The sequence below is a fragment of the Phoenix dactylifera genome, chromosome 4 (assembly GCF_009389715.1).
Source record: "Phoenix dactylifera cultivar Barhee BC4 chromosome 4, palm_55x_up_171113_PBpolish2nd_filt_p, whole genome shotgun sequence".
Taxonomy (NCBI): domain Eukaryota; kingdom Viridiplantae; phylum Streptophyta; class Magnoliopsida; order Arecales; family Arecaceae; genus Phoenix; species Phoenix dactylifera.
Window position 1 is genome coordinate 18320212 of NC_052395.1, and position 16918 is coordinate 18337129.

The 16918-nt window shown below is 37.1% G+C and overlaps 1 protein-coding gene across 1 annotated transcript; it reads left to right on the forward strand.

Annotated features, from left to right (window-relative positions):
* Positions 1 to 10512: 10512 nt before the first annotated feature.
* LOC103719349 (F-box protein At5g03100-like) lies at positions 10513 to 12189 on the forward strand. Its single transcript, XM_008808553.2, has 3 exons — positions 10513 to 11451; positions 11594 to 11740; positions 11842 to 12189. Exons 1-3 carry the CDS (start codon positions 10513 to 10515, stop codon positions 12187 to 12189), a joined length of 1434 nt encoding a protein of 477 aa, XP_008806775.1.
* The last annotated feature ends 4729 nt before the right edge of the window (positions 12190 to 16918 follow it).

Below are 16918 nucleotides of genomic sequence, written 5' to 3' on the forward strand. Positions count from 1 at the left end.
TATGTAGGGAAGGGAGAGAGGAAGGGGGTGGTGGGGAGCGTGAGGTGGAGATTTCTTGGAGTTGGTTTGGACCAATGGGAGGGCCACAAAGGATTTGGAGAATCACCAGCTCATATCCATTCTATCCGTCCGCGTGTTATCTTCTCCTGAGCCCAAACCGATGACTAGCTTTGTTCAATAATTTGGGTTTTGTTTACAGAGTCCATTACGAGAATGCTCTTTCGTCTCTTCTGTCTCTTGATTTGACGTCAGATGAATTTTTCAGTAATAATCTCAGAGCTGATGTCTAAGCTGGTCCCTATACTGTTTGGCTTGACGGAATGTGTGGGCATTTCATGAGTCGCTCAATTCTAGAAACTGTGGAATTTCTTTACCACTATGATTTGAGTTTAATTTGCAACAAAGATGTACAAGAGCCTAACCAACCAGATTGAAAATTCTAAAATGGAGCTAGGAATCAATTGAAGTTTGAACCAAGCTTAGTTCAAGCTTGACTTAAAGCTTGTTCAATTTCAATCATTGTCTATGCTTGATTTCAAACTTGGTTCAAATTTGAATTAATACTTTAAAATTTAAGTATTAAATAAACATCTAAACTTAGGCTTGTCTAAATTTATATATCTAAAGAAATTTATAAGATATATTTTGGAATCTAATCGAGCCGAGCCTAATTACTTGTGGAGACGGGAGAAGATCAATACAGGGAGGCCTCTGGCAGGCTAATTGGAATCTCTTTTGCAGATCAGAAAAAAATGGGGGGAAGTCTGGGAATTGAAAACTTATTCTCCTTCAGTGAAGCTCTCATTAGCAAATGGTAGTGGAGGTCTCTTCAGAACGGCTGTGTCTTAAGAAGGCCGTCATCCAATCAAACTACTGTCGAAGAAAAGATGGGGTTCCTCTGGTCTGGTTCTTCCCTTAGAAGGCTGGCTTCTCCCATGTGAAAAGACATTCTATAGGTCCAAGCTAAGTTCTTCTCTAGCATGGCTAACCAAGGCGACCACTCTTTTCTTGAACGATGTTTGGATTGGTGAGCACCCTCTCATGTTGCTTTCCCTAAGCTCTTTCGGCTTGGAGCCAATCCTAATAGTCTGATCAAGGAATATCAAAACTCTAAGCCTGATTTCCCCAGCATCTGGCACATGTTCAGGTATCTCTATAACTGAGAATGAGGAGGAGGAAGCAGCTGAAATGAGGAGTATTCTGCAGCACGTACATCTTTCAGAGGAAAACGACCTTATTTTTTTGGATATGGAACCGGCCTGGGTCTTTCAGCACAAAGAGTTTCCATGACTTCTTCCAGGAGAATGATAAGAGAGGGATCAAGAGAGGTCTCAAAGAATTAGAGATTCATAATGTATGGAAGCGGGCCTTGGCCTGCTTTCCCTCCTCTTTTCTCCTTTCCTTTTCCTTCTCTCTCTCTCTCTAATCATCTTACTCTTTAATAAAATTCTTTAGGCACCATGTGCCTACTGTTATCTCAAAAAAAAAAAAAAAAAAATGAAGGTTCGATAGAACTAAAGTTGAAGAGATCACAAGTCAATTGGGACGGTCTTCCAACATCAGCAAATACACATAATTATGGGGGTTATAAAAGACTCGAGATAAGTCGATATCAAGCTCCTAAAACGTTCTTTACTATAACAAATCTAATCTGTTTTTCTGCATCTGATGCAAACTGTTCACCTCGACAGAAGAAGAGCGCAGACTTATCTAATTCTTTCTAATTCTTTGCTCTGATGGAGGCGTAGAAGTTAGTTGATGCTGCATGCAAATTCTTCAGTTGTTTGGCCACCGGCAAACACCTCACTGAAGACTAGAGTGGTGGCATACGCCCAGAGCTGCTCTTACAGTCCTCCATCTCCTTGAGAGAATTCTAGTTTTCACTTCCTGTCTTGATACCATCTCTTATATATATATATATATATATATATATATGAGTGCTGCTCTACGTGATCCCTTATATATGCTCGCTGTCCTCCCCTGAAAGGGTTAGTTCATATTTTCCCCTCTTTGTTTCTATAGAAGAATTCATACTATACCAATCCAAGTTCAGAAATAAGATTACTCTATCAAACACCTTTGAATAATTTAAGCAAAGCCAAGGTGCAGGCTATATCTAAGCACTGAAATGCAAATAGAGAAGATAACTGTATATTATGAAAGAAAAGAATCTATCAGCTCTTTCTCTCTTTCGTGACAACTGCTCAATGTTAATAGAATAATGATGCCAGTTCAATATCTTATTATTTGAATTCATACCGCCAGGTTGACAGGCAGCAATACTACAACAACTTATGAATGCATAAGACTATTGATCTAATTTCTACATATTACTGCATGCATGATACAAGAATGGTCCTTCTCATTTATAATGTCTGGCTTCTACTTGCCTGCATCTAAGTCCATTCGTTGCTAGAGGGCTTTGCACTCAACTAATATTACATGTGTATGAACCCTTCACCAAAAAGAAATCAATGCAAATCCATGCGTACGTAAAATCATATTTCAACATGATTTAGAATGTGTATATGTATCATCATGTGTCCACCCCATATTTGTGATCCATTATATGCACATTTTAATGATGGGGAAAAATGTATGAGACAGACTTGCACCGATGTTTCTCTGCCAATGACTATAATTTTTTCATCGCAATGATAAGGGATAGCTCAATTGGTTTATGGGCATGAAAAAGGAACTTATTATCGTATGGGCTTGCAATTTCTTGTTCAAATTTGAAGCCCATACGAGGGTTCACTTCAGGTTGATAACTGATTGTGGAAAGCACGAGAATTATGAAATGAATTCAAAATTTGATATTTGAATGTTAGGGGTGTAGAGGTAGCCCCAAAAATGAAGGCTTGGTGGATGAAGGTGCATGAAGCTGATCTAGAAGGACAAGTTTTGATGGTTATGGTTTTACACATATTCTTTGATTTATACATGAATTCGATGTAGATATATATTTATACAAGTAAAAAATAATTAAAGGAAAAAATAACAATTATCTTGTAAACAATAAGAAATAGGGCACATAATTAGTTACATAGATCCAAATGATATATATCGCAAGAGCTAGAAATGTGTACGTGGATATAGATTTGAGCTTATTGACTATTTGATTTGATTGCAATTGATTCATAATTTGATTTGGTTTGCTAGCCTTTGGATATTGGATAATTGTTGGTTGCCATGGTAACTTAAATTCATGAAAGGCATATCTCAATTGGTTTACAAGACATGAAAAAAGAACTTATTATAGTAAAATCTTGCTATTTTCTTGGTCAAATTTGAAATTTGACAGCCTATATAAGGGACTTTAGGTTGATAGCTGGTCGCGAAAAGTATAAGGAGTATGGAATGGATTAAAAAATTGACATTTGAATGCCAGAGGTTTAGAGATAGCCCCAAAAGTGAAGACTTAGTGGATGAAGATGCATGAAGCTGATTTAGAAGGACAAGTTTTGATAGTTATGGTTATACACATATTGTATAATTTGTACATTAATTCGATGTATTAGATATTTATTAAAATAAAAAAATAATTAAAAGAAAAAGAAAATAACAATTATGCTGTAAAAAATAAGAAATAGGGCACATATATTGAAAGCGAATCGATAAAGCTAGTAGTGATAACATGCTGAAATTTAAAATTTTTTCAAATTTCAATGGCTGTACTTGTTTGGGTTGTCTACGTACCCCTTCACAAGGGGGATTAAGCCACACGTAGTTCTTTTTAATTTTTTGAAAATCGCAGCGGAAAAACTGAATTAAATATTTTAATTCTATCATGCATAAGAAATCAAATTTTAAAGTACCACTACAAGTATTCATGATCAAAATACCGGGATCGTTTAAACGATTATGCTAAAATTATTGTACAATTAATTTCAGATCTGAAATTAGATTATTAAGTTCTAAACTCAATTAATCTAACACCCAACTAATCTTCGAATGCCCATCGAATTGGCTCTGAAGATTACTCTGTGAAGAGCCCGAAAAGAGGTTTGACCTTCGGGGATTGAAACCTATAAGTGATACAACTTTGGATCTAGATTCATACCTTTATGAAATCTGAAAGTAATGTATCCGATGCTCGAGCTTCGTAGCCACACACTCGTCTGGCCTCTACGAGTAATCCATGCGAAGCTCCTGGAGTGATCCAATCCCACGGAAGTGCTAGCTTGTGCAGGATCGTCTTTTGCTGAACTTAGATCTTCCGAATGCTATCAACTTTTGATTCGCCTTCTTGGAAGAACTTGCAGGAATGTCTAGTAGGGATTGAAGAGAACTTAGATCTGATCTAAAGGCTCTTATCCAGGATCCCTAACACTAATGGCGTGAAGGACTTAAGGAGAAGGAAGAACTCGGTGAGATGGTAGGCTGAATTTCTCTCTTCTTTTTTTCATTATTTTTGGCGACACAAGGAGATCATCCTTTTATAGGCATGCCATCTGATCATTTGAATGCGAAATTCAAATAGAAATTTGGTTTTTTGTTGGCGCATGAAGGGGATGGTTGCAACAAGATAGATCTTATCTTGTTTGAATTCAAAATCCAAACAATAATTGGTTCATGCGGGTGAGATAAGATCAAAATGGATGGTGATGATCTTCCATCATCATCTACCCATTCTCCCACATGTGCCACGATCTAAATCCCTTCAGATTTCATTGAAAAACCACTTCTGGATCGAATCCCGCAAGTTCAGCCCGTCCGCGAGTTCCAGAATTTCCGGAAGGAGTCGATCTTCCCGTGCTCGAGTCGACTCCAAGTCGCCTCGAGTCGACTCCTTCCCCTTCGAGTCGACTCCAAATTCGATCCGAGTCGACCCCATAGCTTCGCAAGTCGACTCCGGCTGAGACGACAGAGATTTTTTTTTCCTTGATACGCCCAGCGAGTCGACCCTAATGAAACTCGAGTCGACCCCACCTGGGAAAACAGAAGAGATCGTCCTCTAGATTCTTTGAGAGAGTCGACCCCAGCCAGGCTTGAGTCGACCCCAGCTCGAGTCGACCCCTCTTTACTTTGAGTCGACCCCAATCAAGGTCAAAATCCTAATTGAACCCAAAATTGAATCCAATTCAATTTGGCTCATCTTTAGTCCATTTACTCAATCAAATTGAGTTTATTAGTAATCTAATTACTAATTAATCCTCCAATAATTACTTTAATTATTTTATAGGATAATTTGCCAATCGAATTGACCAAATTATCTCTGAATGATTCTCAATTATTCATCAGCTATCTTGATCAATCAGGAAATTTCTATGCGTGTGACCTCATAGGTTCGAACCTAAGCCGGTAGTACATGAACGACTTTCTGTACCAATCGATGTGGCCATCTAGCAATGGTACCCGACGTCCGGATAGGCCGAATATATGCGAAGTAAATATTCTGAAATTCCGAACTATGGTTACTATAAAATTCATCTCTTTGACTCCTAATGCTAGGATGACTTCAGAGTACTGTCAACTCTCTAATCAGTACATCCACTATGTGATCAACTTTAGAAATCTTGTGACTCATCACAAGGATTATCCTGGCCAAGATTTTGTTAAATTGAACACAAAGCATTATCTCCTGTTTTCAGAAGAGGTCAATCCCATCTTGACTCACACACCGATTTCGCAAATACTTGATTGCACCCAGTAACCTTCCATCCTAGAATTAGAAATTCTGGTAGTCTGGTACCAATATACAGTGAGTTTCTTGCTAGTCACTGTGGTGATCTCAGGTCTGAGGGATACTTATACTCATATCCACTCGGAACATCTCTTGACAGTAGAGCATTCCGAAGTTGGTCACGTTCAGTGAAATGTACTCCTACACTTCACCTATGTGACATATCAGTGTCTCCACACTTCTTGGTTAAGAGGACAACCAACGTATATATCTCACAACGACCTAATCTCGACAATGTTGTCATCCTATTAACAGCATATCATTTGGTTACGAATAGATTTAAGGGCTTGAAGATAAATCCTCCTTTATCATAAAATAAGTCCTAAGGACTTCATCATATAAGAGTTCATTTGAAGATGTACAATAAAATGATGAATAATGCCAAATAACATTTGATTAATTTGTCAATTCATTTACAAAATTCAATCATCAACACGCTGACGATTGACATTTAGGATACAATTTCCAACATATATAGTTAGTGATGCCAAATCAAGTGATGTAATATGCAACAACAAGAGGTGTGTGGATATTGATTTTAGCTTACTAGCTATTTGATTATAATTGATTCATAATTTAAGTTGGTTTTGTGGCCTTTGATATGTACGTACGTGTATGCTTAGACATACACATGCATGCATGCTTATTTTTAGTGAAAAATTGAGATGATATGAATTTGTCAGATTAATGTTGAATTGCTAAGAATCGGATTACACATATAGATTAATTTTAGAATTATGGCTTCACTCAATTTAAGTTGGAATATGTAAAGAACTTTGTTAGGTATTGGATTGGAATGCCTTGACTAAGTTTGAAACGAATGATTCAGACCTATTGCGAGTTTCATAATAAATGGACGACAATGAGAGAAAATGTGTATCAAGAGGAACAAAGCATTGAAAGCAGAGTATCTTTATTGGGAATATTTTAGATATCCATGTAATCTACTTGTCGGCTACTCCATTACTGCTGGTTGCTATTTATAAAATTTTGTTGGAGTATCTCTTTCCTTTTAGCATTTACAAATAAAAAAAGTGGCCAGCATGGCTTAACCAAATACATCTCCCCTTTTTTCTATATAATCTTCCCCTTTGCTTCTCCCCCATTTGTGTTAATTTGTCATCCTTCAAGAAAAGCGCATGTTTGATCGATTTGGTGAGATCTGAAAGAATTTTGCAGATAATACTCAATCAAAGGTATCCTAAGCTTTGATTTTAATTTTTTATCATAAAATCATTCTTCTTGATTGCTATATGATCTATTTTATGATAGTTTATTCATTTTATACACTTGAATTTTTTTCTTATTTTTGAGTGTTGTTTCCATTTTTATTTTTTGTAGATTTTATCTGTTCTAGTACTATTGTTTTATTTCGTAAGGCTTTGTTGATATTAGAATGCACTCTTTGTATCTTCACACTAAGGATATACACTTTAATCCACAGCAAAGAGAAAATTTTTTTTCTTAATATATTAATCGTTGGTTCATTTACTTTTCTTAAATACTTATTTATGTGAAATCACTACTTTGATTGGTGCTAGAATTTGTATATACTTACACTTTTGCATATCTAGATGTTATATTTCTTTGTGGAAACCAATTGAGAGTTTGAGTGGGGATCAATTCAGGCAAAAGGGAAAAAAATGAAGAAAAAGATGCATAGAAGAAGTAGTGATGCACGATATAAAAGGATAGAATTTTTACCAAAGGCTTGTATCATTATATTTAGCAAAAAAAAAAGGCTTGTATCATTACTGAGAAAAAGAGAGAAAAAAAAGTTATCAAATGAGAATCTTCTTTTACATCACTTTGTAATGGGAAGCAAGTTTATGAAAAGAAAAAAATGAAAATAAAAGGATATAATTTTCTGCAAGAGGATTGAAATCTTTTCCACATAGGTAGTGATTTTGAGAGAGTAGGAAAGGCAAATGGGTTAGGTTAATTCAATTATATCGCAGCCACTTTACCTCCAAATTTTCTTTTGTTATTGTTTCAGTCTTCATTTTCTCATCAAACAGATGATACAAAATATGCAAACTAGTATGCATCCCTCCTCCATCCGGAGGATGTTCTAGTTTCAAACATCTTAATATTTTTTTTCCAACTGTTGGACCTGAATAGTCTCTAGTCATTTCTTTGAAATAATCATCGGTGCCCCCAAAAAATATTTTCAAGAGAGAGAAAAAAAATCTAATTTAGAATTTATTATTTCTCAAAAAAAGAAAATAAAACTGATTATAAAATTTGTAAATTAGTTTTTTTGGTATTTTAGAAGTCAAAAGAGGCAAGCTTAAGGGGTAAGGCGTAGACTATACTTTCATTTACTTGTATTTAATATACGGGCATTCAGAATTTAACTATTAAGGAAATAACCGTTTGCATGAATGAAAACTTTGTTATCATCTTTGTCAATCTGTACAAAAATAAGAAATAATTTATGGTCCTTAGGATATTTGAATTTTCCCTGCATTGTAATATAATGTTTATATGCAAAATTGGAAAAATTCAGAAGACAAATTAGTCTGAATATTTCTGTTTTAACTTGTAGACATCAGTTTATTGTTCAAAGATGGATCCACTCAGAGATTTCTTTTCAGATTTCAAGTTTTCAATCATTGAGTTCCAATCGATAAATCTTCGAAATTCCATGGCAGCTTCCTTATGTAGATTTGGCAGCAAAAGTTGAAAAGGAATTGTTCTAACTGAAAATAAAGAACATTTAAGAGCAGATATTATGTCACGAAAGCCTTTTCTATTGGTTAGTCGTTTTCAGCTTGAGGTCCGTTAACTTGATCATAATCCCTTGCTCCACCTCCATGTAAACTTGTAGTGGTGAAATGCCATACAGCAGTGGCTCTAATACGCATGCAAAGTTTGAAGAGCAGATTGTCTCCTTGCAATGGTCATTGGTCATTAACAATGCATATGTTGTACTTCCCAACTTGCTTTTTCTTCAGAAAAAATATTCTGAGCTGGCTTCTCAGGTGCAGATGCTCAAACCCTTCACTCATCTTCTCATATAATCATACTATTCATCAGGCCACTCTCCATCCTTTTGTTTTGATTAGACAATCACCACTATACATCAAAAAACAGATACTTTATGTGGTGTGGTGGTGCAATGAGGTGCGTCTCGTTGCTTGGTAAGTGCATCCCAGGCAAAGTTCACACTAGTCTCTGCTCTTGAAAAGATAGGGAGGGATGCTACGCATACATGCATGCCATGAAAGTTCTTAGTACCATTGAACTATGGGATTAAAACTTTTACGGTCTAAAATGTAAGGGCCAAAAGGATATTCGGACAATTTAGAATAAGGTAAAAATTTGGAGACAAGGACCTTGGAACTCACAGAGGGATAAGATATGGTGAAAACTGGCTGTAAAGAGCGATTAAACATTGATGAATCAACCTTTAATTAGTATTAGCAAACCAAAACCTACGATTTTGATCCCTTAATCTTCAAGAGCTTACTCTATTCACCTATTTATTAATTAGTGCAAAAACAGACAAAAAAATAGAGCATCACCCATATTTAGAATATCTCGTGATAGTTTTAGATAAAAAAATTACCAAAATCCTTAATTCAGAGTTTTCCATAGAAACAATATAAAGTTTATACTTTTGGTTTCAGACCAGGAAATTGGCAATTTCTAGTTTCACTTAAGTCACAAAATTGCAAACGTCTCATATGCTAGTTTGCTTTTTTGTTTGTTTTATTTTTTTATTTTTTGACTGTATCATATGAATGCTTACTTGACTAACATTTTTTAGCTTATGGGATTTATTGCTTGTGCTTCTTTTATTGCGCAAACAAGGTTTCATCGATGTTCTAGTAATATTTTTCTCGGACGTGAAAATAGGCAAGGCTTCAAGGCACCTTTTGCCGTGTGCTGCCTCATTTGATACAATTTTGTTATGTTAAAATTTTTAGTTTGCTCTGTTCAATGGTCTGTTTCACCCATTTATTTTTAACACTTAATTGGTGTTTTGAAAGCTACATTTGAGGCATCTCCTCCATGTAATAATGCCTGCTTATCAGCTATAGATCCCAAAGAATGTGCTTAAGCACAGGACTTTGGAACTCCGAGTCTCCTGATTGATAATATTCCTTTCCTAGTTCCAGATCCGAATGACATACATTTCTTAGTTTAAAACCATTTAAATAAATCTTTAACATCAATCTACTGTCTGGATATGAGTATTAAAGATAAAATAAATGGCTAGCTATGTTTTGTTCTTTTTTTCCTATGTCAATCATCTGTACAGGTAAGCATGTAAACTCCATGACATATTATTTTTCTTTTAGGTGAAAAATTCTTGGTACATTCACTATCCAAAAGCTTCTTTCTTAGTTCTCCCCTTTGAGGATTTGTCTTGTTTTCCTCAACTTACCTCAGTCATTGCTCTGTACATATATGATGATGAATGACTTTCACAGCCACCACGTAATGTGAGTGCTATGATCATTCACAACATGATGAAACATAGCTCGCTTTATGCTAATTTCATTCCCATAACTTGCGTGTGATCAACTAAGCGTGCCTGGCCTGTTCCTGGCCTCCCTGATAACAGATGCTGAAAAATTATTCTCCACTCACCAACCGGATCTCACGATTCGAAGCCAACTCAAGTGTTTGCAGTGCTTAAAAGGAATCAGTCTTCATGTTTTTGACCTTGATTCCATTCTGTAAAATTAATGTGTGTTCTATTCTATTAGTTTGTTTCATTTTTATTCTCAAAAAGAAAAAAAAAAGAGTTTCCTGCTTGCCTTTTGACTGACTTGGAGGGACATCAACAGCCCCCCTATAGACATCGCTTTGAAATCATGGCCAGAGATGGATGCATAAGGAGGGACTGCCCTCGAGACAGATTGACGGAGCTCCCAGACTCGCTTCGGCTGCAGATCCTCGGCCTGCTGCCCCGGAAGGATGCAATCAAGACCGGCGTGCTGTCGACCCAATGGAAGGGTCTATGGAAGCAGCGATTTGCGTACTCCACAGAGCTTTTACATGATAGGGTCTACAAGGATGCAGAAGATCAGCAAGAGTTCATTATTGAGATAGAAAAAGCTATGCAGCAGTACCAGAACAGAAGGATTGAAGTATTCAGACTCAACTTCTATCCGGACAAGTCCTATGAAAATACCATGAAGGAGTGGATAGCACAGGCCCTTTCACGTGGTGCAGAAGAACTCCACCTCGACTTCTCTCAAGGATTGACATCAGGTAATCCTGATGGAAGACTCAAGCCCAGAAGGAAGAAGCCGTTGCTCAATGACACATTGTTCAGGGGCAACTCGCTCATTGTATTGAGCCTGAAGTACTGCAGAATATACAAATGGTTTAAATTTACGCACTTGGGTTCTCTCGAGGCGCTGCACCTTCATGGGCTCAACATCACCGACTTTTCATTAGCGAACTTGATCACCAATTGCCCGTTGCTGAAAAAGTTGGAGCTATGCGAGTGCCTGACGCTGCAATGGATCAGAGTTTCAGGCCCAAACCTGCGACTTAAGAACCTCCATGTAGTTCACTGTGGGCAAGTCAATGCCATAGAGATATCAGCTCCAAATCTTCAGATGTTCCATCTAGTTGGCAGATTTCCAAGAATATTACTTTTATTTGATGTCTCCTCCTTGAACAACGTTTACATCAGCTCCTACCACCATGACTATTGGGATCACCGGTACCGGCAGACTTGGGCAAGGATGTTCAGGGATTTTGAACATGTTGAGGCTCTAACTCTGCGTAGCAGAGGGATTCAGGTATGATCCTACCCACATTCTTTAATTTCCATGAAGAATCTGATGGTAATTAGTCTGACTGCATGCAGTACTTTTTTTTTTGGATATCATCTTACCATATATAATATACCTTGACATCTTGTTCCTGCCATGCTTCCTTCAGTATGTATTTGGTCCTTCAAGGCCTGCAGTTGCTTCCCGACTACATAACCAAGAGCTATGCAGGCAGATTGCTGGAGATATATTGTCAGAAGTTTACAAAATTTTGACGCGGTGGGGTTTCCCTCGCCTGGAGCATTTATTTATCGAGGTAGGTCTGCGTACAGCTAGGGACCAACTTTTTATTTTCTCCTGCATGCATGTACTTGATTTATCGAACTAAATCTCTATCTTGATATGATGGACTTGCAGTTCCCGGACGCTTTGGAGGATCCAGCTATGAAGTACGTTTTAGAGAGAACGCAGCAGTGGCCTCCTGAGCTCGATTTCAAGCAGCTGAGGACGCTGTACATGTTCAACTTTGAAGCGCGCGCACATCATGTGAGGCTTTTAGAACATTTCTTATGCCGAGCAGCTGCCCTTGAGCGTGTCTTCTTGCTGGTTCCCCCACATTTTGACATCAATCTCAACAACAACAGCTGCATGGATATTCTTCGTTACGGGCTTTTAGACAGACCGAAGGCATCACCAAATTGTCAGATATTCTTCCTCCATCCTGCACAGAACGGTCATGCTCCTTGCCCAAGAGAGACTGCTTAGGAGTTTTCCTCTTCTTTGCCTCTTTTTAAAAGAGAGAGGGAGAACTATTTATACTGTTAAGGATGTATGAATGACGAGTTAAACTATGTAGTGTTCTCTAAAGTGTAAACTCTCCTGCTTGTGTTCTGTAGAGGAGATCATGAGGAAGTGGTTTTTAAGTTTCTGCATCTGAATAGTGTTCGGTAAGATTGCAGCCTTGCAGGATATGTGAAGAAAAAAACTGACTGAATTATTATCCCATAGTCCAATGGTGTCTCTCTCTGGCTTGAAGACTATCACTTGATACATCTTTCCTGCTTTATTCGATGGCTTTTGTTCATGTTAAAGCCACGGTATTGTCTGTTTCCAGTAGAATGAGTACCAAGCAGACCTTTTTGACTCCATGCTGTAATGGAGAATATGGTTTTATGCTCTCTGCAGCTTCCGTTGCTACAAAATCTTATTAGTTTATTTGTCCTCTATCATGAGCGAAATCAGCACTTATTTATAGTTACAAAGGTTATCTAGTCTCGAAATTTTTTTAAAAGGATAAGAAATCAAGGATAACTTTCACGCTATTGTCTGTTTGAAAGTTTGGTAACAGTTGAGTTGGTTCATTACCAAACAATAGTTCAGTAGTCGTCCGGCACTTCGAAGATTTTTTATGGACATCTATAGAAGATATTTCCTCTCTTTTGTACGTTTTGTTTTCTCGTAATTTGGCAGAATATACTCAAGTTAGAGCTATATAAATTGATGTATTTACCAAAAAAAAAAAATCAATTGGTCACTTGAAAAAACCGCGTGACAGGCGGAAATACTCACCACTATACTACAACGACTCTGAGTGCTTCAAAGAAAAACCTGAAAACCTATAAAAGAACACTCAAAGGGCATTCCCGATCAGAGAGATAAAAAGATGTTGCTTTTTCCCCAAAACGCACGGCTTATAACAAGACGCACCAGCTTTAACCTGAACTTCCAAAAGGACCAGTAGAATCATCCTGCATCAACCATTTGTCACTAGATTCACGATAGGGAAAGAGTAATTTAACTAGATAAACAATTAAAACTTAGAAAAGATAAAAAGCATGAGATATTTTAAAATAAAAAAAGAATAAATTTAATATATCAATATATTTATACCTTTATTTTTTGATAGAAAGTGTCCATAGGTAATGGGCTACGCAACATAGAGTAGCCTTTCTCCAAATACCTCCAACTTCCTAAACCATAGTGAGGGTAGAATTTATTCTAGATCATCTGGTGCAGCTGCCAAAAACATTACTAACTTGGTAAGCTGATATCTTCAAGTGCTTATGTTTTCGTTCATCTCAAGTATGCAAGCAATAATAATAATAATATTTTTTATATTAGGGCCATCACCTATGGACGACATTATTAATATGTAACCCATGAAAATTTTTAATTCTTCATGGCTTCATTAAATCTAACAACTATTCTTCATTATTATTTAACAAATAGCATTTTGCACGTACACTGCAAAGAAAATAAGTAGCAAATATTACCCAGTTCGAGACACTATGAAAGATGCTTATCTTAGAGCACAATTCATTTTGCTCGTGTACATAGTTGACAACAATCTATTCTTAGGATACGATGAAGTGCCGCATGTTCTTCTTGAAGTATGCTCTAATAAAAGAGAATTAAAATTGAAATCAAACCAAACAAATCCAAATGCATCAGCAACATAGATTGATAAAATCATTCTGATTTTTTTTAATCAAGACTTAGTTCCTTCTTCTCAAATGCTCAAAAGATGTACTTGAGTTCATCCGCTTTAGTACTCAATTTACTCTTTCAATTCTCATCTCTTTACTCACTTATATTGTTCAAATAGATGGAAACGACGATCCCTTTCATTTTTTATAGATATAAAGGGATGAGTATGAATCGGTGTTTTAGTCTCTTTCTTTGAATTGGATACATTCTTTTACTACGTTAGCTATTCAATTATCAAAGGTTGTGATCTTTAGAATCATCATCAAATCTAATGCATTAAGAGGCATCTCTTTATAAAAAATAATTACTTATGAGAATCTCATGAGGCATTAAAATGTTAAACTATTTAATTAATAAACCAACAGAAAACTGGCAAGGCTTTAATGAAAGGAAGAAAGGCTTTCAATCTTTAAAGCAATCATCTTTATACGAATTAAATGGAAAGGAGAGAAAAAACTTGACCCTCTCCAAAATTCAGAAAATCATAGAAAATTGATTTTTCCTAATTATTTTTGGAAGTTATGTAAAAAAAAAAAATTGCCCATATTTTTATCCAGTCAAAAAAAGAAAGATCAATTATGTGGTCCCTTGGGTCTCTTCTTTCAGGCCTATCAGCCTTTCAATCGTATTATTTTGGGGTTCAAGATGGTATTAGGGTTGAAAATCAACTTTGCCGAAAGCTTCATTGTGTAAATTAATGTCACCTTTCTAATGCTCTCTCTTGCTGATTTAAAGAACTGTTACCTGGGGTCTTTTCTGTACTTGAGATTCAGTACTTTGAGGTCCTCTGGTTTTGGGCTTGTATCCTTGACGATATCAATGCAACTTATAGTATCTGTCCTTTGTATGCCCCATCATACCACGGTGACTGCACATGGGGTGATCCTTTTTTTGAAAATGGCCAACTCCTGATTTAGTAGCAGATCTGCTCAAGAATGCTATATTATTCACATTCGGATTAGCATCAGAAGTGACCTCCCTTTGTTTCTCTTCTTGTAATACTAATGAAAAAACTTTATTTATTGGGGGAAGAGGATCGATCAAGAGGATCTGACCTCGTATGTGTGAGTAAGTGTCACTTAACCCTATCAAAAATTGCATGGTACACTCTTGATTTTGATATTCTATTAACTGTTTCATTGCACCACAAGAGTAGATAGGATTTGGCCTATAATTCCATAATTCCTCCCATAGACCCTTGAGTTTAGTGAACTAGGAACTACCACTGGATTGATTCTGTGACAAAGAAGCAATGGACTTTTGAATTTGAAATATTCTAGGCCCGTTACCTTGTGAAAATCTTTCTCGTAGATCATTCCAAACATCTCTAGCTGAGTTGATATAAAGAACACTCTTAGTTAGCTCTTTTGACAATGAATTAAGAATCCAAGAAGTCACCATATCATTACATCTAATCCATACTGAAAGCAATGGGTCGGATGGTTCTGGTTTGGGAAGTGATCCATCAACAAAAGCTATCTTGTTCTTTGCACTTGGTGCCATTTCCATCGATCTACACCAACTTGGATAGTTTTCCCCACTAAGTATTTGTGAAACTAGGGTAGTACCTGGATTGTCTCCATGATGCAGGAAATATGGGCTTGATTGATCATCGGTAGAAGAAGAAAGGGAAGAAGAATGCTGTGAATGAGACACTGCATTGGCCATGGAGACTTGCTTTGATACCATGACAAAAGACTGAAACTTTGAACAGAGAGGGGAGAAGAATAGATGGAGGAGGACTAACTTTATTTCTTACCGAAAGTTCACTTATTACATCATGAATACATCTATTTATAAGTAAGTCTGAAACTAACTTAACTAGTACAACTGGATTCAACTGAATTCAGTAATCAGTTCAACTGATTAACTGAATTTAGTTAGTAGTTAAGCTTCCTTCTTAGCTCCATCTCTTCACACCAATCCTCATTAGCATGTGAGTCAGCGTATCGATGGCGTATCAGTCAGCATATCAGTGAAATTAGTAAAGCTTTGGTGGAGTTTTATCTCAGTCCAGGTTGAGTTCAGCAGCTGTATCAGAGGCGTATCAGCAGCTGTGTTTCAAGAGTTCACGTATCTGGGGCCGCCATTGATTGTTAGGAGCCTGCGGAGACAAGACTTGATACCATCGTTGGGGATGACGGGGAAGAGGTTTAATTCTTGCAAAAGGGATATGTTTATCCCTTGATTGATGACTGTTTGACTGTGATCAATACATTGGTAATAGCTTTGCCGTCTTACTACATGGCAGCCTTCAAGCTCCTACATATTGGGGGTTAGTGACACGATGGATAGACGCAGTAAGGCTTTTCTTTGGAAGGGCAAGGATTCAGTAAGTCGTTTCTTCCACTGCCTCGTCAACTGGAACAATGTCTACGAGGAAAAATTGGAGAGGGGACTAGGGGCTTGAAAAAGCGTCCAGAACTTATTCTGGTGAGACGCTGGCTGGAACAAGGTTATTGGAGCTTCCTGCTATACAAACTAGGTCCTTACATGCGTAAGAACCTGATGCGTTTCTCCACAACTTGGAGGGATGTGTGCAAGCCACCAAGTGCTTCCTGGAATTGCTGCAGTTTCCAGCCAGGTAAGGAAGAAAGGAAGGAGCCCAGGGCGAGCGATCTTCCCTGTGCATATATGGATCCTCTCTTATATGCTTGATCTCTTGAACCTAATCTTCCAGTAGCAGCCCATTGGAACAGGAGAATCAGATTGGCATCTTGAGCTGATGAGGCTGCCCTCTACTGATTACCCTCATCGGAAAATCTCTAAAGATAACTACTACTCCCAAGACACTTCTTCCAAGCCAATGCGGCACAGAGAAGGCACAACTCACACACGACGCTTGCGCTCATTGGAGACCCATCTTACCGCATAATCAAAGAATGAAGAGTACGAGGCACTGAAAAGGTTATATATTATTTTGTAAGGAGAATTATACTGAAACTAAGTTCACCGGTATCAGAGCACATTATTTTCTGATTTTTTTTTTTTCTTCCAGACGAAATAT

Excerpts from the sequence above, each read along its gene's own strand:
- LOC103719349 (XM_008808553.2), top strand. The coding sequence starts at position 10,513 with ATGGCCAGAGATGGATGCATAAGGAGGGACTGCCCTCGAGACAGATTG. Across the intron at positions 11,452-11,593 it reads TGCGTAGCAGAGGGATTCAG|TATGTATTTGGTCCTTCAAG; the intron begins GTATGATCCTAC and ends TGCTTCCTTCAG. Across the intron at positions 11,741-11,841 it reads TGGAGCATTTATTTATCGAG|TTCCCGGACGCTTTGGAGGA; the intron begins GTAGGTCTGCGT and ends ATGGACTTGCAG.